Source organism: Monodelphis domestica, chromosome X (assembly GCF_027887165.1).
Source record: "Monodelphis domestica isolate mMonDom1 chromosome X, mMonDom1.pri, whole genome shotgun sequence".
In the NCBI taxonomy this organism is placed as follows: Eukaryota; Metazoa; Chordata; class Mammalia; order Didelphimorphia; family Didelphidae; genus Monodelphis; species Monodelphis domestica.
The window spans coordinates 4781378-4806174 of NC_077235.1; the positions used below are offsets into that span (position 1 = coordinate 4781378).

The 24797-nt window shown below is 52.1% G+C and overlaps 1 protein-coding gene and 2 non-coding genes across 6 annotated transcripts in view; all 3 read right to left on the reverse strand.

Moving 5' to 3' along the window:
* Positions 1-3582: 3582 nt before the first annotated feature.
* Positions 3583-24797, reverse strand: part of DCX (doublecortin) — a 53363-nt gene continuing 32148 nt past the window's right edge. For 3 of the 4 annotated variants that reach the window (XM_056809795.1, XM_056809796.1, XM_056809797.1), the window contains exons 4-7: positions 24385-24487; positions 23270-23407; positions 15242-15336; positions 3583-11438 (exon numbers count right to left, since the gene is read on the reverse strand). In XM_056809795.1, coding sequence (XP_056665773.1) covers positions 11382-11438; positions 15242-15336; positions 23270-23407; positions 24385-24487 — 393 coding nt within the window. In that variant the 3' untranslated portion in view covers positions 3583-11381. The remainder of the gene's footprint in view (positions 11439-15241; positions 15337-23269; positions 23408-24384; positions 24488-24797) is intronic. The other variant, XM_056809798.1, reaches the window with a different exon arrangement.
* Positions 11711-11773, reverse strand: MIR12366B (microRNA mir-12366b). The gene has a single exon (NR_163030.1). It is a non-coding gene; the product is annotated as a microRNA mir-12366b (primary transcript).
* Positions 14985-15046, reverse strand: MIR12409 (microRNA mir-12409). The gene has a single exon (NR_163029.1). It is a non-coding gene; the product is annotated as a microRNA mir-12409 (primary transcript).

A 24797-nucleotide genomic window follows, 5' to 3' on the forward strand; every position in this document is an offset into this window, starting at 1 on the left:
TAAACAGAGCACGGGGGCACAGGCTGGCACAGGCTGGCCTCCTCCTTGAAGCGCTCCTTGAGGGCTGCATCACTCGGCTCTCTCTGGGGGCTCTTCTTTGCCCAGTGCTGCCCCTTGGTTGGGATGGAGGCCGGGAGGCCCTGCTAGCTTAGCAGCCCATCAAATCCTCAGGAAGCTTCTGGAATGGCTTTGAGCAAGCCAAGGGTTGGGTGACTCCTCAGATGAGCCCGGTGGTGGGCTGAGGGAGCAGGCAGGAGAGGAGTCTCTTTTCAGGCCCGAGCGAGGCTGAGGAGCTGGAGGGGGGAGAGAAAACCCACCTAGGGAAGTTGGGAGGTACGTTTGGGCCACCTAGTCTGGAGCTGGGCCCTCCCCTCATGCCTTTGGCTGCTGACCTTTTCCTATGCCAGGATGTGGATGGCTTTGAGGATTTTCTTCCCTCTCATGTAAAGGAATTGTAGGAAATATATTCTTGTTTGAAATAGCTGCATGGCAAAAGGAAAGAGTTTAGAGGCAGAAGAACGGGTTCAAATTCCGCTCTTCTGGCTTAGATTGGGCGCTGATTGTGCACCCTCTGACCCAAATTGAGGTGGCCTAGAAGGGACTCTGGCCAAGCCACTCAGACACTCACCTGCCAGGACCTTTTTCTTAAACCCTCACCTTCTGTCTTAGAATCAATGCCAAGCACTGGTTCCAAGGCAGAAAAGCAGTAAGGGCTGGGCAATGGGGGTGAAGTGAGTTGCCCAGGGTCACCCAGGGGGGAAGTGCCTGAGGACACGTTTGAACCCAGGGCCTCCAAGCTCTTCATCCACTGAGCCACTTAGCTGCCCTCCTGGTCTTTCTGGTGTGTTGCTTTAAAGGGACTCCTGGCATCTGCCTCTGAGGACAGTAAGGCCTCTTTTCACTAGATGGCAGTGTGGTGACCTCCTGCCCACTGGGAGTCGTGGAACCTCCAACCTGAAAGACTCTCTCACCCACCCCTTTCACTGTACAAAGGGGGAAACTGAGGCCTTGAGATGGGGAGAGACCTTCTCAGGGTCATTGCAGAAGTGGGCGGTAGCCCCACATCACACTGCACAGCTTACTGCCTCAGTGACACACCCAGGGAGAGCCCAGGCTTCCCCTCCCTCTGGGTTAAACAGTCCGTGTGGTCTTGTGGTGGGGGGCTGAGGAGGCTGGGAGAGCCTTGGGGGGCTCTGAAGACTGGTACAGCTAAAAGAGGGCTTGGTGGGCCTTGTTGGGTCTGACCCAGATGGCAGGGCTAGGAGGACAACTGCAAAGAGACCCATGTAAGCCTGGTGTCCGGAGGGGGCTGGACTGCCTCAGGAGGCGGAAGACTCTCCCGCCCTAAGAGGAGGTTGGGTGGTCCCCCTTAAGGATTTGGCAGAAGGTTGGACCAGCCATCCTCCAAGGCCCCTCTTAGCTCTGAGAGTCTTCCTTCTCTCTCCTTGCTTGCCATGAAGCAATGGATTTGAAATCTCCGACCATTACAACATGACCTTAGTCAAGTCATTGAAACTCTCCATGTTTTTACCTGTAATATGAAGGGACTGGATGAAAGGACCTAGCCCCAAGGCCCCTTTTCCCTACTTCCCACTCCCAGCCCAAGGCCTCCTCCTTGGGGCATGGCTCTCTCTCTTAGCCTCCACCCTGAGGGGCAAGAACGGGGCTACTTTGTGGGTGACTTTGGCCGAGGCTCCTAATTGGACCGACCCTCATTGGTTCCTTTGGAAATGCTGGCCTGGCACCTGGCGGGCCTTCCTCCTGCTTCCCTTCTCCGTCTTCGGCCCTCTTCTACCATCGAAGTCATAGCCCAAACCCTCATCACAGGAGCAGGGAGGGAACAGGAGAGCTTGTGGGGGCGGCTAGAGACAAGCTTTGAGGCCTTCTGCCCAGGCCAGGGCTTCTTCCTCTGAGGGCCACTCAGGCAAGGACCCCTGTCCCTGCCCGCACCCAGAGGTGCCAGCTGCTCCAGGCAGCCTTGCTGGGCCCTGGGACAAAGCCCCATGGGAGAGGGGGCAGCTGTGGCCTGGTCCTTCTTGGTTTCTAGTGAGAGCGATCCCTCCGCCAGTCAGCCATCATTGAGAGGAAGCTGCTCCCAACATGAAAGCTCTTCCTGGCTCTGTCATCTGGGAACAATTAGGAGGAGCCCTTTGGACACCTGAAGCCAGGCTTCTCCCACTTCCTTCAGCTGACCCTTGTACGCCGGGCATCCTGGCGACCCTCCCGAGGACATGGTCTAGTTCGTCTTGGTCCTGACCACAGTCCTCTAGATGTGGCCTCTCGATAGAGGATATAGAAGGCATTCTGGCTCCCTTCTTCCAGACATGCTTCTCCCTCTACTGCAGCCCAAGTTCTCCTGAATCTGTTTCGTGGCCACATTACATATGGCTAATTCACAGTGAGTTTGTGGTCCACTTGGACTCTCAAGTGTTTTTCATCCACTGCTTCCGCCATGCTGCACTTGGGAGGGGGATGCTTTGAGCCTAAATGTGGGGTGTCTGGGCTGGGAAGCCTGTCTTGGGGTGGAGAGGATCCAGCTCCTTGCGTGTCTGGGGTCTTTGGGTGGTGATTGCCACTTGCTGTATTGGGGGGGTCTGGGGGGCATTGAGCAGGGCAGTGACCATCTTCTCCTCTGCCCCACAGTAGCATTTATGGAAATCCTATGGGACTACATTGGAGAGGAGGCTGAAGGCAAGGCAATCATCTCCATGCTTCAGGTGGGAGCTTAGGGGGTGGGTGGGGGACTGAAGAGTGAAGGGTTGGTGCCCCCGGGAGCTGCAGATCAGCGAGCCCCAGCCAGAGAAGTGCCCAGGGAGCTGGCAGCAGGGCCACAGTTCCCACTCAGGTCCTCTGACTCCAGCATGGCCTTGCCTGTCAGATGCTCTCATCAGTCATGATCCGAGGAGGCTCCCTCCCATCCTCAACCGTCTTTTCTGTTCCTGGGGCCCCTGGGACAAAACCTTGGGCCTTGCCAGCTCCAGCCCCCCTCTCTGTTTACCGCCCCAGAATTCAGGGCCACTCAGTGAGAAAAATGGCAGTGTCCTTGCAGTTTGTCTGAGCCCCTTCCTTCTCCCTGGCCCCAGGTTCAGGTCCTGAGCAATCACTCACGGGTCCCATCCATCTCCCCCCTCGAAAAAATAACTCCTCTTGTTCCAAGGACAGGCTCTTCTGCCAGAGTCCCTCTCCCTCCTCCCTCCCTCCCTCTCCACAGGAGGGAGTGTCGGTGTTGGCCTGGGCTCTCTCTCCAGCTTAGGGCGATGTGGGGCTTGGGGGCAGAACTGCAATCCCAGGGGCCTTCTGGGAGCCTTCCCAAGGGTGAGGCCAGCCCCGGTAGGTCCTAGTCAGCATCTTAACCATGGAAAGAGCCAGTCATCAAGACCCCAGCCAGCTCTTGCTGGGCACACCTGGAGCCCAGGGGCTGCCAAACATAGCACCTTGCTCAGTGGGGGGCACAGGCTACACTGGCCCCTGGCCCTGTCCTCCATGAAGGGGCGGGGGGCTAGACTGCCCGGCCCGGGGTGCCCCAGGGCCTCAGTCCACTCTCAGGGGCCCAGGGACAAAAAAGGGGGTAGCAGCCAGAGATCTGGAAAGCAAGTTTTATTTTTGGAGAATGACATTACACACACCTTGCCAATGTACACGGAAATGAGGAAGAACAGACACTGTGGGCCAGAGCCTGCTGCATCCCAGCAGCCCTCGGGAAGCTCTTCCAGGGAGAATACACCGGGCTGGCCTTCGAGCCTGCCTTCTGGCCACGGGCATCCGGACGCGACACTGTCTGTAGAGGGGGAGCTACTCTAGGCCCCAGTGAAACAGGGAGGCCCAGGCTGTTGTGGGCCACCAGAAGCAAACAGGCCGGTGCCATTGGGCTGCTGTAGAGAGGGGGAGGCTCAGCCTCTCCTGAGGGCTTGGCTCCAGGACTGTCTGCAAGAGGGCTGGTGGGCCCCCCACCCTGGCCCCAAGGTCCTTGCTTTGCTCAGTATCCATCTGCTTTCCCAATACCGAGCAAACCGAATGGGCGGTGAAGGAAGGAGGCCAAGCGGATCCTCAGAAGCTGCTGGAAGGGCTCTGAAAGCTCCAGTGTCCCAGGGAGGGCCCCTCGGCTGAGCCCGGCTGATCAAAGTTGAAAGGTGGCTCAGTGCCCCCAAAGTTGTAGCATCAAGGGGAGCGGGGCCTCCAGTCCCAGGGTTCCTGGGGAAGGCAGTGGCAGTGAGGATCCATTCTTTTTGCCCACATGGATTGGTCTCAGATCTCTAAGTTATGACTAGAGGCAGCCTGGGGCAAGGGCAAGGGGAGTGGGGAGAGGGACACGGGAAAAAGAGACTCCCTTTCCAGAAGTCGTGGCTGAGGGCATGAGGAACGGGATGTATGGTACCATGCATTGACTCTCCAAAGCTAAAGTCTCTAACACTAACTGAAGCACTCATATACAGCCCCAGCATCACTAACGGTGCTGGGGCTCCCTACTGCTACGGGGTCACAGGGAAATTTCCTGCCCTTAACTCCACCCAGCCCCACTTTGAAAATGGCCACAGAAATGGGCTCTGGCGTGAGAAGGTGGCCACAGTGCTTCCAAGAGCTTGCCACATGGGAGAACGAAAGAACGTGGCTTGCTCCCCCAATACACATCAGGGGCTTGCCGGGAAGCTGGGGCCAGGGCTGCAGTGTTGTCTTCAAGCTACAATTTAGGATGGGGCAAAAGTTGCCATCCCAGTCCAGTCTTCTTGCCTGCCTCCCTTGATGAAAACGTACACGAAAGGTGAGGCCCCTTGCCTTGCCACTCCATTGACCACACCTGGCGTGGAGCAGATGAGTGCCAGAAGCCAGAGGCCACTGGACCACTCCTCCGTGGACAGCTCTGGCAGCAGCTGGGTGGAGAGCATGTGCCCACATGAAATGCTACTCATGGCGGGCGGGCGGGCAGCAGGAGCAAAAACAGCTGTTCAATGACTGTCTCTACACAAAGTGTACTTTGCAAAACACTTCTTCCATTTCAATGAATCCCCAAATCCTATTGATTCCTAAACACAACTCAATTCTTGCACTTGGTGTGCCCCTCCCTCCCGCCCGCCCCACCTTCCCCCCCCCCATGTGGCTCTGTACAGATGGCTTAAAGTATGCCAGCTAAACTTTAAACCTCCTCCCTCAACCCAATGCCCTCCCTCCTCCCCCCGCCCCCCAACACCACATGACAATCAAATACACACTATGGGCTCTCAGGTATCTCGTATTGCAGCTTTGTTAACTAGGAGCAAACTGAAAAGACCAGGGGGCTGGGAGAAGATGCTAAATATCCATGGATGGGCTTTCTGTTCAGCTATTTACACACTTCCCTGATCCACAAAATGGCGGACCAGCCTGGGCAGCCAGGAGGGCTGTGCCCCAGCTCAAAGGCTCACAGGGAAGGAGGGGGCTGTTCCTGAGCTGGCAAGACTGGGTGAGAATGGGGATGAAGTAAGATGGGTGCCCCTCAGGCCAGGGGGCTCAGCAGTCCTAGCACTGGCTAGAGGCCTACAAAGGGAAGAAAGCAAGCCAAGGAGACAGAGAAAGGACGAACAGGTAGAATTGTGGAAGATGACAAGAGGGGAACAGATGGCTCTGCAAGCCCACAGGATTGTGTATGTGTGTGGTGCCGCCTCACTCATCAGAGGGCAGTGGTGGCGGCAGCATGTGCCAACCCCTCATTTCTGAGTTGTGAAGCCTCAGGAGGAAGATGTGAGGGACGGGATTCTGCACGAACCAGGCTCTCTTGAACCTGGGAGCCTCTGGATGGCAAACAGCACAGGGCTTTGGGCCCTGGTGGGAATGCTCCAGTCTCCGGATCCTGGGCTCTGCAAGCAGAGAGCAGGACTTGGAAGGGCCCAGCTTGATGTCTGGATGCCCCGAGATGGAGAGCAAGGGAGCCCTAGCAAGGCTGGCTCAGAGAAGAATGCCCACTAGAGTTTCCCAAGGGCTCACCTGTCACCTGTCCAGGCAGCTGGCTCCAGCCAGTGTTTGGAGCTGCAACTTGGAGGGTTGCTACTCCGGCCCTGATTGGTTGGGAATAGGGAGAGGCAGCAAGAGTAAGAACAGTGCAGAGGCCACTCTTTAGATGCCCTCCTTTGCAAAGGGCTCACAATCCATGCTATTGCTCAGAAACTTCCACGGGAAGCCTTGAGGGAAGGAAGGAAGGCTTAGCTCTGGTGGACAGTGCCACATTACTGTCTCCAGCTCCAGGCCTTTCCCAGCCAGCCCGAGGGGTGGCTGCTGATGAAGACCCAGAGGTTTCAGGGCGAGAGCCTGGGTAGGCTGGGGTCTGGAGGTTTGCTCAAGGAGACCTCAGCCAGCCTTCCCAGCCTCTAGAGAGGGGCACCTTCACCAAAGGGCTCCTGGGCAACTGAGAGGGAGGTAGACAGAGCGGCAGGTGCCCAGGGTCAGCCACAGAGGCTTTTGGGTCCAAGGCCCAAGAGGAGACAGGAAGGAGAATGGGTACACAGGCCAGCAGAGGGCTTCTCTGAGAGGGGGACTGAGAGATGATGGTGGAGGTGGGAGCAAGGCAGAGAGTCCAGGGCAGGGAGGAGCACGGCGAGAGTGTTGTGTGCAGAGTGGAGACCCAGACAGAAGGTGTGTGTGTGTGAGCCAGAGACGGGAACAAAGGTAGTGGATGCCGAGGGACAGTCCGGAGAGTGGAGGGCCAGAGAATGGAGTGGGGGCTTTGGAAGTCCTGGGGGCCCCTGAAAGAGGGGGAGTCACAGAAAGGGTACAGAGGACCTAGAAACAAAGAGAGAGTGGGGACCCAAAGCTGAAGGCACAGAGGGGTGCAGAGACAGGAAGGAAAGCCAAGGGACAGAGAGAGCAGGGCCGCTGCAAGCATAATGGCTGAAGAAGAGGCAGGGGGCCCAGACAATGGGAGTAAGACAAAGTAGGCAGGCCCAGGGAGAAGAGCGGCCACAGAACAGGGATACAGAGAAAACTTGGAGCACAGAATGAATGCCCAGAGGCCTGCAGCAGGCATAGGGAGGAGGCCAGGGGCCCAACAGGGAGGGAAGGAGCGAGCAGGACGGGACACTGAGGATTGTGAAAGGGAGTGAGGCGCTTATTGGCCAAGCTCTGAGAACTTTTCCAAGAGATGGTCCACTGGCTCAGAGGTGGCAGAGGTCAGGCCACAGTGTGAGGTGGCCCGGGGCACCAGAGAGCATAAGATCAGATGGACCTTCACTTCTGTGAGCAAATGGGTCACTGAGTCACAAGGGCTAGAGAAAGCCAACCCCAGGCCAAGTGGGACCTGAGGGAGGGAAGCAAGCAAGCAAGGTTAGCCAGGCCTCATGCTCCTTTGACCTTGTGGCCCCTGGAGCCTTCCCTGTCTTCCTGGTGGGCCTCTCCATCCATCCCCTTGCTCCTCAGCTTTCCCTGAATGATTGACCTTGCTTCCTCTGGGGGGGGAGGAGGGTTGCTCGATGAGACTGGGGTTCCAAGACTCTCAGAGAGCCAAGGGGCACTCCTAGGAGCCAGGACCCTGGGCTTTTGGCCCCAGCCCCGGCACCAGCTTGGACAAATCCTTTCTCCTTTCTGGGCATAACTGTCATTCTCTATACCATGAAAGTATGAGATGAAATCATTTCCCAAATCCCCCACAGCACTAATGTTCTCTTTCTATCCCAAGGTCCCTTCTCGGCTAGCGCTGACATGTGATATATTATATTATCTCCACTTACGCCATTGTAGACGCCAATGTTACGGCAGCATCATATGGCCCAAGGTCCCTCTGAAGTGGGGCCCCTTCTATGTGCCCCAGGGCCTTTCCGGCTGTAAATCTTGGTGTCCGTGAGGGCCCCAGAGGGCACCTGGTGCCAAAAGACAGCCTTGCTTTGCCCTGCTCTGCTCTCAGAGAGGCCTTTCCCCATTATCTTTCCTCCTGTTCAACTGCCTCTAGGCAATGCTTCCTCTCTGCCTCACCCCCTCCCAGCATACAGCCCCTTCTCTTTTCCTTTGTTGCTATTTCCATTTCTGCATCCATGTGAAGGTGGGAGAAGAGAGAGGCTAAGAGGGGCAGAGACAGCAGACGCTGGTGGGTGGGTGGGGGGTCATGATTTCTGCTGACTGCAGAACACAGCCCAAGGGACCCTCAAGGCAAATCAGATCAAGAGAGAAGTGTATGGGGTGCAAAGGACCCTGCAAAGGCTGCTAAAATAGGGCATCTCAAAAGGTAACCCTCTTTAGATTCTCTCAAGTGTAGAGCTTGAGCCCTAAAATAGAGATGAAAAAGATGGTCCTGTCACACAAGACCATGATCAGCCCAAGATCATACGAACTTGCCAGGCAGCTTCCCCTCTCTGGGCCTCAGTTTCCTCATTTGTAAAAGAAATTCCAAAGTTCCCTCGAGATGTTAAAAAAAGATCCCATCCATTGCAGTATTCTGTTGGCTCCTCTTTCAGGATGTCTACATCTGTATCACAGAGAGTCACTGGCCTTCAGTCCTCTATTTCTTTGTTCGTTCTGCCCGATTTTAAGACGAACACTAGATCACCTCATGAAATGAAAGGTAGCGTCCCAACTCTGTCAATAACTCCGAATAACGGCAGCGAAAGAAGGGGCATTTATTCCTGGAGAGTCTGAAAGAGTTCAGCACTAACTCCATTTGGGCCGCCGAAGCTTAGAAGCTGCTAATGAAGCTAAAAGCGTGAGCATAATTAGGAAGAGCAGATGAGAGGAGAATAGTTTATTATACCCATTAGTGCCTGATAGGATTGCTAATGAGCAAGCTGGGAAAGAGCCAGTGAGTGGGTCCTTCTGGGCCTACCACAGGTGTATACATGGGGATCCAAGCTGGCTAAGCAGAGAGAACCCAGGAAAGCTACTACCTTTTCCTCCTGGTGTGACTCAAGGAGCTTGCTAAGTTTGAAGAGATGACCTGGGCCTGGGGTTTGGGCCACTTGGGCTTCGGTCGAGTAAAAAGAAATGTCAGGATTCTGGTGGGAGCCCAGCAGGGTCAGAGGAGGAGTTGGCCAATGGGAAGGGGCTTACTTTAGCCAGGCAAAAGCCCTGGATCGAAGCTACGGAGGCCTGGGGGATGGGGTTGGTACTTTAGGGCTTTGAGGTGTGATGGATAGAGCCCTCCTCCCTCTGTTACCCAACAGATGGGTACCAGAGTCCAGTCCATTTCTCCCTCCAAAGAATCGCCAATAAGAAACTAGGAAGAATGCAAGGGGCGTGGCCCAAGAGGAGAAGGAGAGACCTTGGCCCTAAGGGTGAGCAGAAGCAGAGTGGAGGGCAGAGCCATCGTGCACTGCCTTGGCATGGGCAGCAGCAGGGCCAGTCTTTGGCTTGACTTGCCTCATTTTGAGTCAGACATTTGAGGTTTAAATCTTGACTCGCCTGCTTACTCCTTGGGTCATGCTAGACAAATTCTTTCCTCACTTTGGGTCTGTTTCCTCATCTGAAAATGAGAGGGTTGAACTAAATGATTCTAAGGTCCCTTCCAACCCCGATGTTCTATGATCCTAAGACAGGAGCCACACTTCTGCCATGGTGGCCCCCACCCACAGTACTGGGTGTCCTAGCATGTGTCTACATCAGTGGCCAGTAGCTCAGGCTGAGGTAGCCTACAGAAGACACTTGATGGTGACACAGTTACACCCCCCCACACACACCCCTCACCCCCCCCCAATCTGGCTCACTCCACGTGGATAGGATGGAGGAATGACCCAGAACCATTCAGTTGTAAAGCCGAGCGAAGCCAAGCCATCCTGCCCCATTCTAAGCTCCCCCATCCCTTCTAACACACAGGGAAATGGTGATGGAGTCAGGAACTCTTCCATTCTGCCACCATCAGTACTGGCAGGTGTGACTTCAGGGCTCAGTGGAGGAAGCATCATGACTTCTGGGAGGAGCTCACGTCTCAAAGCCCATGGGTGGGCTGGTCCAAAGCATTGAAGGTGAAGAAGAGCATCTTCTCAGTTCTGGTGGCAACGGCAAGGGCTTAGGGTACAGTAGGAATGGTGGGCCCTGCTGGCATTGGGTGCCGAAGCTCAATTGTTACAAGGCTCATCTGATCGCCAATCCCACTGTGTGGGCTGTGGTTCTTCTTGGCTTCTCCAGAAGGCAGTTTGGCAGTGACAGCATCGTCCTAAGCTCTCGCCCTTCAGTGGTTGGGAAGATGGTGGTTGGTGGTAGGTTGTTTGTTTTTTTTATTTTCTGCATGGGTTTTTTAGACAAAAGGAAAAACCCTAGCTTATAAAAAAGGAGCTTGGAGAGTTCACTCCGGAAACACAGACGCGAGGTTTTTGTTTTTGCTTTTTTATAAAAAGGAGATTGAGTTCTTGCTATAAAATGCAACTGAAAGACGGCAGCCCTGAAAACAAATTCTCACAGTGTTTTCAGTGTTGGTGGTTCACAAGGCATTCGATAGAAGACATGGGGATAGACCAATACCATCACTGACGAGACGACAACGAATGTGGCCTTCGGGAAGGGGTACTTCGAGTCCCTCGGCCCCAGCTGATGCGGTTGGCTCGTGTCTTCCTGGGTCGGCTCAGTGGAGGAGGTGAAGTAGCTGGCTGCACTCTCCAAAGCCTACCAGATATGGCTCCTGCTTCGTTCGGCGGGCCAGTCTAGGAATTCCTCTGGTGTGGTCACTTTCACTCAGAACAGTGCTATCGCTCTGCTAGATGTTTGCACTAGTACAAGTCACCGGCTCCCCCAACCACCCCATCCCCTGGGCATCCCAAACTGCTATCAGCTGCCAGGAGGGGGCTATGTCAGAGGTGCAAGTCGAGAGATGACCAGCAGCAGCTCCCACCTTTGCCAGCCTTCTTCGGACAAGAAGATCCAGGGCACTTTTTGCCCAGTTGAGGATTCACCAAGGATTTTTTTTTTTGCTCCAGATTCCCTTTTCTTCTCCCCTCCCACCTCCCCTGCTCCGACTCCCCCACCCCTCCCCCATTTTCAATGTGACTTGTATGAGTGACCCTCCATGGAAGGCAACCTATAACACTAAAATGAGACAGAAAACCCTGTGGGGGCTCAGGAATTTCACAGAAGGTCCATGGAACGGCACATTTCACATCCCCATCAAATTACTCAAAAGAATGGCATCAATCTAACCTCCTTACTGGAAAACTGTGGATTTGTGGCCCAGAGGAGGAATCACAGGAAAAAATCCAACATGTTAACTCTGTGTTCTCTCTCTCACACACACTCTCTCTCTCTCTCTCTCTCTCTCTCTCTCTCTCTCTCTCTCTCTCTCTCTCTCTCTCTCTCTCCCCCTCTCTCTCTCCCCCTCTCTCTCCCTTTTTTGAAACTTGAAAACAATAATTGCCCTGTTGGACACTCTAGCAGAAGTACCATACTGTACAGGAGGAAAGTGGAAGGTGGACTCTGGACGCTGGACACTGTCTTTGTGTTCACATCGAATCTCCCAGGGAGTCGGAGTCATCCAAGGACAGAGGCAGGTACAGGTCCTGTAAGAAGAAAAGGAGCCAGTGTTAACTTTCCTTCACACCAGGCGTGTGAACCTAGGAGAGGCCCAGGTTCCAGTTCCGGTGCTGCCACTTAACTCACCACGGGACCTTGGCGAGCCCATTCATTCCCTTCTTTCGGCCTCAGCTGCCTCCTCTGTGTGAGATGATCTCTAAGGTTTCTTCTAGTTCTGACATTCTGTGAGCCTACGGCCCTCCCTAGCCATCCTTGGTCTTCAGCTTGCCTTTCCGTAAAGTAAGGGGGCTCTCCAGTTCCTCCCAGCACTAACACTCTATGATCACATCATAGCAGAATCATAGAATCTCAGAGCTGCAGGAGACCTCAGAGGCACGCCTGGTACTGAGTCGACGTCGACAGGAAGCTTCTTGGGAACGACTCTGATGACGAAGAGTGACTGTCCGGCCTCTGCTCAGGCTCCCCAGAGAGGGGGAGCCCGCTGCCTCCCCGGGCAGCCCGTTTCACTTTGGGACAGCTTTCTCTCATGCCTAGAAAGTGTGTCCAGACATCAAAGCTTACATTTTCTTCTGCACAACTCATCTCCACTGGGAGATGTTTTCCCCTCTGTGGCCAAGTGGAGCGAGTACGGATTCTCTCCCACAGGGCAGCCTTCAAATACTGGAAGAAAGCTATTATGTACAATTCAAAACTTCTATTCCCCAAGCCAAACAGCTCAGTTGCCTCATTTGGCCACATCTTCAGGTCCTTTGCCATCTTGGTTGCCCTCCTCTACAAGTAAGAGCAAGGCCTCAAGTCATCCCAGACAGAGCTGTTCACACAATAGTGGACTGTATCTGGGGAGGGAGAGGCTCTTCCCCTGATTGGCAGTACTACCCATTCCCATCATTAGCATTCGCCCCCTCTCCAGGCTATGATACCTTCACCTATTAGATAAGGACCCTCTTATTGGTCCCTGTCCCAGACTAGTAGTTATAGGAGGGGATTGGGGTGAAAACAGGGACTTTAGGGCTGTTATTGACACAAGATGGGTTGAGTCCCTTTAGGGCAGGACAAAGAGATCCCTTGCCCTTGGGGGGCCTCCATTTATTCCACTGTGGAATAAGGAAGCTGAATGAGGTGGTCGCCTAGGGCCCTTCTCATTCTAATACTATATGGACTATTAATTAATAGACACTCATTTCCCTTCTTTGGTTGCATTTAAGTTAAAAAATGGGGGGGGGGGTCATAGTAATTATGTCAAGGGCCATGGGGACAGTGTTTGAGACTCAAAAGAGCTTTATTATGAAGGCACCAAAGATGACCGTTGGCATTCCCCAGCTACGTGGAGAACTACCCCTTCAATCTGTGTCTTGGGGGAGATCTAGGGGCAATGCTGGGAATCGTGTCCCTCTTTAGTTCCTGTTGATGTCACGTGAGTTGCCATCAGTTTAGGTTCCGATGGTTTCCAGAGTGGGCTTTTGTGGCAAAAAAAGCATCGGATGAAAGCCCATTCATCCCTCACCTATTTCCTAACACAGGGGTGGCTAGATAGAGCCTGAATGCCCATCTCTGCCAGGAACGACAGTTTCCTGTCAAAACTGGCCGAGTACAGGCGGGAACTCTGCTCATAAGTGCTGATGTATCCTGGAAACCAAACAGGCCCTTGGCTTTAGACTGGCTGCTTTGGGACATGGCAAAGGGGATGAAGACATGCCAGCCTGCTTTCTGGGGTTGTAGTGTACAGAGAGTTTTTACTCTAGCTTAAAGCAAACACAAAGACATTTCTGTTTGTTCTACAGAATGGCACCACATTTCTAGGCACATGGTTTGAGGGATTCCTTTGTACACATACAGGATCCCCTCACAGGCAGAATTCACATGGAAACCCCCCAATTATGCCTCTAGACAGAACCAAAGTTTACATTTGAAGGACCTAATCCAAGGCCCTGGCCCATGACTCGATTACCACATGTCACATGTCATAGAAATAGAAGGGGATCGTTATCACCCCAGACATATAGGGAAAGAGCTTTTCTGGCCAGCAATGTCATCGATCACTAAAAATGGCCACTCCACGGGCCCACAGACACATTGCCTCCCTCCTTTTCCCCCATTTGGGAGGAAGAAAGAGCTCTGCCTGTAGCCCGTGTGTGAAGCACATTTGATCTCTGCTCTAGCCATAGCTTTCCCTTCTTAGACTCAGGAAGTCAACCCATTTTTGAACCCACGCATATCATGATTTTTATTTCTCTATATCTTTTCTGCTTTTATTTCTGGAGCCAGCATATTGGCTTTCTTCTAAGTTCATGTTGCCTGCAATTTGAGGATGGGCCATCTATATCTTCATCTACCTCACTGATAAAGGGACATTTTCTACTGCCCAAGTTGCCGAGGCACCTCATAATAGTGCGTGTCTTCAGGACAACAATGGTTCCCCAGCTAATATTTCAGGAAGCCGAATTGGGAACGTGCTTGCCTCAGGATGAGGGAAGGGAGGGCCCTGCAGCCTGGTCCAGATTGAGGAAACCAGGGCAAACATCACGCCCACACCCAGTCCAGGGCAGGAAGGCCTAAGCTAAGGAGCTCATTGCTAGGTAGGTCCCCAAGTCGACCAGCAGAAGTCATGGGGATGCTAAGCCTCTAGCTCTTCTCTTAGAAAAAGAATTTTATTTCCAATTTCTTTCAAGCTGATCAGTATCTTTGGTTTTGCAAGGGCTGATACTTCCCAACAAACATCTCAATAAAGCTCCCTAGAAAGTGGATTTCTTCCAGAGAGTTAAGCAAAACTGTCTGAGCAGAACCGGGCTGGACAACACTCTATCATTGTCTATGTGGGGAGCTTACTGATCGTTAACGGGAAAGAAGGACTTGTGCTTTTACCAATGATAATATGATGCCAGCTCTGGCCAGCGGACATCGGCCCTTGTTTCATCGCTTCTCAGTGTGCTCTTTATTTGCACTGTTGTATTTGTTTTACATATTATTCTTTGGCCTTCACCTTTTTTACACTGTATCTCTCCATACAAGGCTTCCCTATTTCTCTGAATCCTTCATATTCATCATTCTTTATGGTGTCGCAAGATCCCATTACATTTATCTGCCATCATTTGTTAAGCCATTAGCAAAATATGTCGGGCACATATTTTGTGTCCAGCTTCCTATTATCACAGGCTGTGCTGTCATAAATACTTTGGACATGTGGCTCTTTCACTGCTTTCAGTAACCTCTTTGGGATCTAGTCCCAGGAGGGGGATCTCTAGGTCAGAGCAACAAATCATAACTTTTGTCTTGCACAATAATTCCCAACAGTTTTCCAGAATGGCTGAACTGATTCCATCAGCTCAACCAACAGTGAACTCATGGCCCTGCCTTCCTTCCCACAGCCCCTCCAACAACGACTTTGCCCATTTTTTCCTTTGCTAATCCGATGGCCATCAGGCGATGCTGCAGGAGCAGTTTTGCTTGTAGTTCTCTGGTTCTCAGTGCTTTTGAGCACCTTTTTCCTGATGGTCGGTCGCTGGTGATCCAGGTTTCTTCACGTTCCTTTTCTACTTGCCTGAGACCACCCACCCCCGGCCAGAGCAGGTCTCTGGGCCAGGGGCCAACAGCTCCCTTCCTTTGGCTCATAATTGGAAAGCAACTGGTGGCCAGAGGCCCAAAGAACCAATCAGAGCAAGTGGGTGGCTGTGGTACCTGCAGAAGTTCCTGGGCTTGGCCCAAAGGCTGTTGAGACAGATGAGGAGGCCATGTAGTATTGGTGTCGTTGAGATGGAATGGGAATCGCATTCCCACCTAGCCAGGTAAATAAAGCAGAAAGGGGTTTAGTAAGGTATAAGAGACATAATACCTTGTGCTTCCGGAGGCTCCCAGGGCTGGTGGGGGTCGAGATTGGCGACTGCTTTGACTTGGGAGTGGACAGCTGGCTGCTAGATGTCCCGTTGGCTGTCCCAAGAGAACAGAAAAGGCAGGCCAAAGTCAGTAGCATTGCAATTATTGGGGGTTCTCTGTGTATGAATCCCCCGGGGACACCTGCTCCCACCAAGTCCCAGGGCATGTGTCAGAAGTCAGAAGAAGAAGCACACAATCCCCTCCCTTCCCCAACAGGCATGACCCAGGGCTTTACCTCCCTGGGAGACCAAGCTACCATCTATGGGTTGGATTCCATGCGGGGAGGGGGGGGTCCAGCAGCACCCATGGTCATTGGAGCCCAATGTTCCCCACTTGACCATAGGGCTCTTCCAGTTGGCCACACCCTATTTATTGCCCATGTGGATCATGGAAAGCAGATGAGCAGTGACGGGGAGGGGACTCCCATGCTGGTAAAAAAGAGAGTGCAGAAAGTAGTCTCTTATTCTGCCTTCCCCAGGAAAAGATGGGGGCTGCCAAGGGCAGGGAGTGTTCCCACCGGGAGGCCCCAGAGATGTTAACAACTGTCTAGGCCCTGGAATGATGGCACCCTACAGGGGCTCAGCATATCCACAAAAGGCCTCATTCTGGAGCAGGGCAATGGGGAAATGGCAGCCACAGCTTCTGTGACTTGGGGAAGGATGATCTAAGGGAAAGGACCTGTGGCCCAGTGGTCTAGATGGGGAGGAAGGGAAAGCAAGGGAACTAGGAGGGGAAGGGTGAGGGGAAGGGAGGAGAGAGAAGAAAAAGAAGAAAAGAGAGGAGGAGAGGAGAGATGGGAAGAAAGAGAAGACAGGACAGGAGAATAGAAGAGAAGAGGAGAGGAACGGAACAGAGGGATGAGATGAAGAAAGAAGGGAAGAGAAGAGATGAGAAAACAAGAGGAGAGAGGAAAAGAGAAAGGAAGAAGAGAAGAGGACAGAGGAGAAGAAGAGAGAAGGGATGAGCAGAGTATCTAGACTTCTTAGCTGCCCACACCATCTTTGCCCTGGCCCTTCATGGAACCCAGAGTGTGCTCTGAGTTTCCCTGGCGTGTGGTGGCTGAGGGTAACCATTCTCTCTGGCTCCCATCTCTCATCTCCAAGCTACAGTGGGGGCTCACAGAATGGAATCCAAGTCCCTCCTAAGCCACCAGCTGTCAGTGCAGATGCCTCCCCCTCCCTTGCTCCTCCCAGTTCTGCAGGGATGTGCCCCTTTACCACAGGGGGCTTTGCCACCCCCCAGTGGCTGGGAGTGCTGAGCACGATGCCAAGCCAGCCCTTTTTGGTAACTTCCACACTACTTTGTAGACATTTTTGCCTGGAGCCCGGGGGCGGGGGGGGGGGCATTCTGGGCTGTCTGGTCTTTATCTGGAATCTGCCTGGCTGCCCTCCTTCTCTAATGGAGACAGCTCTCCTTCCAGTGCTGGCCACTTTCCAGCAAGCCCTCTTTATTAGGAAGTGACCCAGAACTGGATTGAGGCCTGTAGAGCAGGGACCCCAAGGCATGGAAGTATGGGGGAAATGGGGCCAATGGGCTAAAGAGATGCACATGCACTCTGACCTTTGGATTTCCTACTGGAGAGAGGAGGCAAGAGAAAACTGCTTTCCCCTCAAACTCAGGGATCTTAAGGTCAGAAATTTAGAATTCTGCCCTCCTCACTTTATAGAGGAAGAAACAGGCCCTTAGTGGGGAAGTGACTTTCCCAAGGTCACAGAGCTCCTAAGTGGCCGAACAGGATTTGGACCCAATCCAGCATTTTCTTCACTGTGCCATGCTGATCACCAGACTGGGGTGGCACTGGTGATCTTTCCTAATGCTATTTGCTATTTGTGTTCCCCAAAGTGCCAATCTCCCAGACTCAGAGTGGGGAGAAGGCGTGTGCTTGAGGTTGAGTGTTGCTGCCTGGACCCTCCCCCTGGGGCATCACCCTTCCCTTTACAATCACCTCCAAGCTTCCCTATCAAAAACAGTGTGGAGGGACCACTTAGGCAGCTCAGTAGATTGAGAGCCAGGCCCAGAGACAGGAAGTCCTGAGTTCTAAGCTGGACTTAGACACTTCCTTAGCTGTGTGACCCTGGGCAAGTCACTTAACCCCAGCTGCCTAGCCCAGGCTGTTCTGCCTTGAAAGCCATATACAGTACAGATTCTAAGACAGAAGATAAGTGTTTTTAAACCCCCGACAGTGTAGAACAGCGGGATTGCTCCATAGAAGCTGTGGGGCAAGAGGGGAAAGAGCTGAGTGGCTGGGAGAGTGAGAGCTGTTCCTAAAGAAAGGTACTTCGGAGCCTCAGCCAGGGTGGGGCGATGCCAAGGCTTCATGGAGGCGCAGCGCACAGCACGGCCTCAGAACTGGCCTATGCGAATAGACCTGCCAGCCTCAGTTTGCCTCCTCCAGAGTCAGCCCAGGTTACTCCTGGCAGCAGTGGTCATTGTTAGGAAATTGTTTCAGATGTCGATCCTTTTGTAGGCTCCCCTTGGTTCTGTCCTCTGAGGTCAAACAGAACGAGTCTATTCCCTTGAGCACACGAGGACATGACGTGCCCTTCAAACACTTCAACTCGGCTCGCCCATTCCCCCCCAGCCTTCGCTTCTCTTGGACAAACGTCCTCGGTTCCTGCACTGATCTCTGTAGCTCATAAACTCCAGGTCCTTCACCACCTTGCTTGTCTCTCTGGACACTCTTGAGACCCAAACATCCAAGTGCAATCTGGGATTGGGTGGGATGGATGCTTGCTGATTACTCGAGTTCTGAGTCTCTGCCAATGGAGCGAAAGCTTTGGCAGCTTCTCTGTGTCCAGGCACCCTCTCTGGATATAGTCTGACCATGGCACAGGGCAGTGGGACCATCACCTTTCTGGATACCATACCTCATCTAATCCAGCCTAAACTCGGAATTGTCATTCTGGCTGCTACCACCTGTGGTTGACTCATCCTAAGCTTGTGGGCTACTAAGACTCTCAGATCTTTCTTCAGCTGAAGCTCTGTTTAGCCATTCTTCCCCTAACCAGCATTTTTGAACCCAGTTGTAAGGCTTTTTCATTTGTCCCCTTTAAACTTCAGTTAAGCCCATTAAGTCCTTTCAGATCTACTGTTTGTTGTTTTTAGAAGGTTTTTTGTTGCTTTGCAAATTTTCTAAGCTTGTCATCTTGGTCTTTATCTGAGTCTTTATCCCTTTTCCACAGAAAAAGTACAGGGTCAGGCACAGATCCTTGGGACACCATACTCAAGACTTCCTTGCAAACTCATATCAAGCTCTCTGAGCTTGGCCACCTGGACAGTTCTGTCCATCTAACTGCACCTTTGCCTGGCTAGTCTTCCCTTCTCCACAAGGAGTACTCAAGGGACTTGGCCAAATGCCTTGCAAAAATCCAGGGAAACTCTGTTTACAGCATTCCTCTGATTTGCCTGTTTGGTGACCATGGCAGAAAGGGAAATGAGATTAGCCTGGCATGACCTGCGCTCACTAAAGCCAGGCTAGCTCTTGGGGATCCCTCATCCCTACTCTGGGTGTCCACTAAGCATCCCTTTAATAAGATAGTCTCGGACTTTGCCAGGAGCCAAAGCCAAGCTTGCTAGTCTGGAGCTTGTAGACTCCACTCGCTTCCCTATTTTGAAAATCAGGGCATTGGCCTTTCACTGGTCCTGCCCCCGCTCTCCCCAGTCTTCTAAAGTTTCAATTCCATTTGGTTCTAGTCAATCCAAAAGCACTTATTACATGCCTGTGATGTGCCAGGCACTGTGCCAGGTGCTTAGGATGCAAAGACAAAAAAACTCGCCTTGCTCACTGCCAGTTTTTTTTTTTTGTGAGAACCCTGGGGTGTAATCTGGACTTGGAAAAGGGAACTTTTAGGCGAGACAGCATGGCCCACTGGAGAGAGCCTTGAGCTTGAGTCAGGAAGACCTGGTTCTTTGACTCCTGCCCCAGGACTCCTGCTTACTAGCTGTGTGACCTGGGGCAAATCCTGTGCTAGTCCTATGGCTCAGTTTCCTCCTCTGTAAAATGAGGGGGCTGGATTAGATAGCCTCAAAGGTCTTTTGCTCCTCTAAATCTGTGATCCTAGGCTCAAGGTCTTCACTTACTCTTTTGGGAAAGATTTTGAGCAATGGAGAGAAGGGGGGAGTACATTCCAATCCAAACTTGGAGCACCGCTTGCATCAGTGCTTTACATAATTATCCTAAAATCCTGTTTAAGATCTTTTAAAGCAATTTTAGGAAAAGAAAATTGCCAACACCCCGAATCAAAAAAGTGGATCTTCTGGAGAAGACACCATAAGGATGCTTACAGGAATCCCACACTACACTAAGAGATCCAGAGCGAACTTTGGGATATGATGAACTGAACTGAAGGCGGTGGAACCGACCATTTATTCTGAATAGAAACTCTTATGCCAAAGGGGAGTGCTCCCTAATTGGCTTTTTGTCAATGTGGCTATCAATCATTTTCCCCTTCTTTCTTTCCCTCTTATCCCCAAAATTATTGTAATTCTCTCTATGTAAGGTGCAATATTTTATACACTTCCAGTAAGAGAAGCTTTAAATGTATAGGCTCCAGATGGAGAATGATTCATTGGGAAGACCTGGCATGTCAATCTTCTAGAAAACCCGGGTGAGGAGATTTAACATGCTGGTCTTCCAAAGAATCAGAGGGAGGATTGTGAGAAGGAAATTTACCCTTCCCCCTTTCCAGTACAACTACTGGCCCGAATGATCTTGACCCAGAAGCAGGGATTGTGCAAGGAAATAAATGGGTGAATTGAGGCACAAGGTAGAATTGCATCTGAAAAAGGCAGCAAGAGATCATGAGGTGGGAGCAGGGAGATGTCTCCTGCACTACCCCTGGATGGCCCCCTGGGCAGCCCAGGTCATAGAAAGTCATAGTTGGCTCCCAAGACATGATGTGTGAGACTTAGTGGACAGAGAAAAGGTTGATAAACTGAGGCAAGAGGGGATTTCACTCTTCTCTTTCGTGTTTGTTGTTGACTGGACTGCCTTGTGGGGCCCTAATGATGGCCTCAGACAGTAAGCTAAAGGGAACAATAAGGAAAGTACTTTTTATATCTATCTCTCTCCCATTTCCCCATCTTTTCCCCTTATTGCTTTTGATGAATAAAACTATTCATTTAAGGCCAGTCTCATAATTTTTACTTTTACAACTTGGAGGTCAAGTGTTGAGTTCGAGGGGTCAGATGGTGCTTTAGTTTGGGTGGAACAGAGATATGGGGGGTGTCAAATGGCATAAATCTGGGAAGGGAGTGGGAGCCAGATTATGGGCAGCTCGTGTCTAGGTTAGGAGCTTGCATTTTACCTGCTGGTCAATGGAAAGCCACTGAAGGCTTTTCAGTCAGGTAGCAACATGCTCTGAATTAGACTTTAGGAAAAAATCTTTTGACAGCGTTGTGGATGATGGATTGAAGTTGAGGCTGCTGCAGTGGTTCAGAGGAGAGGCCAAGTATAAGAGCACCCACCGTGGGGTGGGGTCCCCTCTCCTGGGAGTGGCCAGGTGAAAGGAGAAAAGGGAATAGAGGTAAGAATCAAGAAGATCAGGAAAGTGACCAGATGGGGGTGGGCAACTGGCACCTCTGCCAGAAAAGGCAGACTCTGGGGTTCTGAGCGAACGGCCCAGAGGCTTGGGCAGCACCAAGACCAAGAGCAGGAAAGAAGGGAGAGTGAGAACACAAGTAGACTAGAAAACACCTCCAAGAGGACAATGCCCTTCGGGTCCTTCCAAGTCAAGACGGGCCGCCCAGACATTAATCTGTGTGCTCTGTCCTTCTCAAGTTCTGGCTCAGGCTGAGGGGGTGGGATGTGTGGGCTGCTGGCATTGGGGTGGGGACGGGCAGGTTGGCAGGCATTGTCTGCCATTCTGGGTCTGTTTTGCTAATTGCCTCTGCTGCCTGGAAATGCTTTTGTCTCTTTCTCTCTCAACCCTTCCATTAGGGAAGCAGGAGATGGCGGGCCGGAAGCGATCTCTTCCGGAATTGATCATAGGGTACTGGGGCCAGACTCAACCATAGGCTGTCAGATTCTGTCATTGCGGAAGGCACTATTTTAATTTGCAATGGATTCTCTGGAGTGGGCTGAGGGTAAGTAGTTATTAATTCTTCGACTAAGGGAGGGAAATAAAGAATCTGTCACCAACACACTTTTGTGATTAGCCCAGCACTGTTTTGATAAGAATGAGTTTCCTTGAGGAAAGTGAGTGGCATCTCTCCGAGGACAGAGGAGAGCCAGGATTTTGTGACTCATTTCTCTCTCCTGTACATGGCTGGCATTCTGGGTCAGGGAGCAGCAACCTTCCCCCACTGCTGACAGATACACTGGAGCTACAGTGAAGGTCTGGAAAGAGAGACTTGGCAAGGGGGAGGGACACTCCCCAAGGTAAAGAGGTTATTTTAGGAGACTCCCTTCCCAACATCACATTCAGATGGGTACCGACAGCCTTTGGCCAAGATGAGGAGATTCACTCATTTCTCTGGCCAGTCTGGAGAGAGGCCACCGACAGGCTCCTGGTTGAGCAAAGCCCACTCTACATTCTGGTTTCTGCTGCCATGCTGTCCTCCCATTGCAACTTTGGGAAGCCATCAGTCCTCCGCTGTCTGATCACTTTCCATGAGGGTCGTGGCTCAATCCATATCACCAGTCCTGACCGCCATTTTGGGTACCAGCCCAATATCTCTAACTGCTGCTTAAACATTTCTCTACGATGGACCCTCATCCCCTCCAACAATATATACAAAGCAAAATCAAGCCTCCCCACTTCTGTCTCGCCACGTTCCTATCTCTTTCCCAGTCATCGAGCCTTGCCACCTTGAGCTTCTCCTTCATCTCCAACTCCAACTTTTGTTCCTCCCTTCCCACCACCCACTTGGTTATTAAGTAATTCATTCACTTTTCTGTCTTCCTTTCTATTCCGACGTCCACTAGCCTGGTCCAAGCTCCATTATCTCTTTGCCTCACAGAATCTAGAAGAGGGAAACCAGGCTGGTGAAGGGCCTTGAGTCCATACCATATGAGGAGGGGCTGCTTAGCCTGAATGAGAAGAGACCTGGTTGGGGGCGGAGAGAAGTGGTGACAGTGGATCCCAGATGCTGTCTTCAAGGATGCAGGGGGCTACTTTAGGTAAGGTAAGGTAAGGGGGATTAGCTTTATGCCGTTTGGCCTCAGAGAACAGAAGCAGGAATGATTCAATTCAACAACACTGAACAGAGGTAGAGTCTGGTCTTAAATTGTCCTAATGAGTGGACGGAGGGGGTCTCTCTCACTCGAGGGCTTTGGGCGAAGGCTTCAGGACCCTTTCTTGGGGTGACTGTACATATCAGGTCTGGGTTGCACCAGATGGCCGCTGCCAACCCTTCCAGCTAAGAGAGTCTCTGCTTGGTAGAGTCTGAAAACTGCTTAGGGAACATCTAGCCCAACCCTCTCATTTGACAAATGAGGAAACTGAGGCCCACAGAAGCAGATTGACTTGGTCAAGGTCACACAGCTAGTCCATTGAGGAGCTGGGCTCTTTCCCCACTACACAGAGAATCGGAGTGCCTCGGTTCCGGTCATGATATGCAAAGCACAGCTGAGAAAATGCCCTGATCAATACCTTTCTGTTCCCACGTATAAGCCAGCATATGTCAAATTCTAGCAACGGGGTCGGCATGCACAAGTTAGTTTGTTGGTCAGGTGAGTGTTAGCCAAGCACATACACTTCTTCAGTGGACAAACACTTACTGAATGCCTACTGAATACCCAGCCTTGCCCCTGGTGACTTGAGGTGCTTCATAAATCTTTGGTGAGGTTAAGCGTCATGATGATGACAAGGAAGGGGCCAAATTTCCTGAGGGGCTCTAATGGAGCCACGTTCACCTGTCTTGTGCAGGTGGTCAGGCACCATGGAGACACATCTGGTGTCCAGTGGCAACACACTCTCGGGCATGCAGAAGGCACCCCTGTGTGGGCAGCAGGGTCAGCATGCACAGTTAAAGAAAAATCACTTACCATCTTGGTCGTTACCTGAGTCGGCCGGAGACTTGCTCCTGCGCACAGGGCCAGGACTTTTGGCTGAGCTCTTCTGAGTCTTGGGAGATGACTTGGTGCCAGTGGTGGCGGGTGGGGCCCCCTTCATGACTCGGCACTCTGGGGGGAGAGCACAGAAGTTAGTGGGCTCCAGCGTGGCAGGGGCCAGGGTTAGGATGCTCCCCTGATCCTGTGAGCCAAATCCAAACTCCAAAGCCCCTTGCCCAAGCCTAGGCACCACAAGAGACTTGTCCAGTGAGTCCAACATGCTACTGGCCAATGGTTGAGCTGGGCCGTGACCCCAAATACTGCCTTCTTTCCACTGTACTCTAGGGCCATGCTAAGGACAACCCTAGAAATTCCAGAAAGATCAAAAAGGTAACATGGGCAGCTCGTTCTGCATACCTGATAGAGTTCTAGAACTGCCAGGATTTTTGTTTGTTGTTGTCGATTTTACTTAGGAGGTCTTCCAGTTCTGCAGATGGGACAGAGACTCTGGAGGAGGAGCTTTCAAAAGGGGCCTGGGTCAAAACTAGGCATTTAATTCAGGATATTCCAGAAGCAGGCACAATGCAATCATGGTCTGTTAGCACAGAATCAATCAGAGAATTTCGAATTGGAAAGGACCATAGAGACCATGAAGTCCAGCCCCCTTAATGCATGGATTATGTAACTGCCACCTAGAAAAAGGAAGGGACTTGTCCAAGGTCATACAGCCAAGAAGTGGAAAGGCTGCAGGACCATGGTATGGAAAGAGTTATATCTGGGCTTGGCAGAGAGTGATAAGCACAAACAAGGCAGACTCCAGGGCTTGCTTGGTGGTAGGCCTAGGGAGGGGCTAGTTGGTGGAATGCCAGCTGGGGCCAAGGCAGGGAATGGGAAGATGAGTTGGGCCTCAGTGCAGTGCCAGACTAGCTTGCCTGTTGGTGCACTGGTCTTTTTCTAGCTCCAGTGTTCTGTATTCCCTTTGTTTGCCGAGAGGGCTAGGTTCAGAGTCCAACGCCTTAGGTTATGAGCCCACAGAAATCTTAAGTGGCAAAGGGGAAACAAAGGCATGACAGAGCCCACAAAGGGCCACAGGGGCCATCCATGCTCACCATTCTCATCCAGGGAAAAGTCATCCTGGGCATAGCGGAACTTTTCAGGACCGCAGGCAATAAATACATCGTCATCACCAAAGAAATCGTGGAGGCAGGTCACCTAGTGAGAAAGCAAAGACATCTGTTGGTGGGACCTCTGTGCTACCCAGGATTCCACTTTCCCTGACCGCTGACATCATGGAAGGAAGCACAGGATTTACAAGTTGCAAGGGATCTCAGAAGCCAGCTAGCTGCCAAGTAGTCACCCAGCCTGTGTTTGAGGAGCTCCAGTGAGGGGCTGTGACCTCCTCCCACGGTGGCCCATTCCACTACAGGGCAGCACAAATTGTTAGGGAAGCTTTCCTCATTTAGACGTGGAAATCTGCCCCTCTACAAATGCCATTCATTGTTCTGAGCCCTGCCCTCCCAGG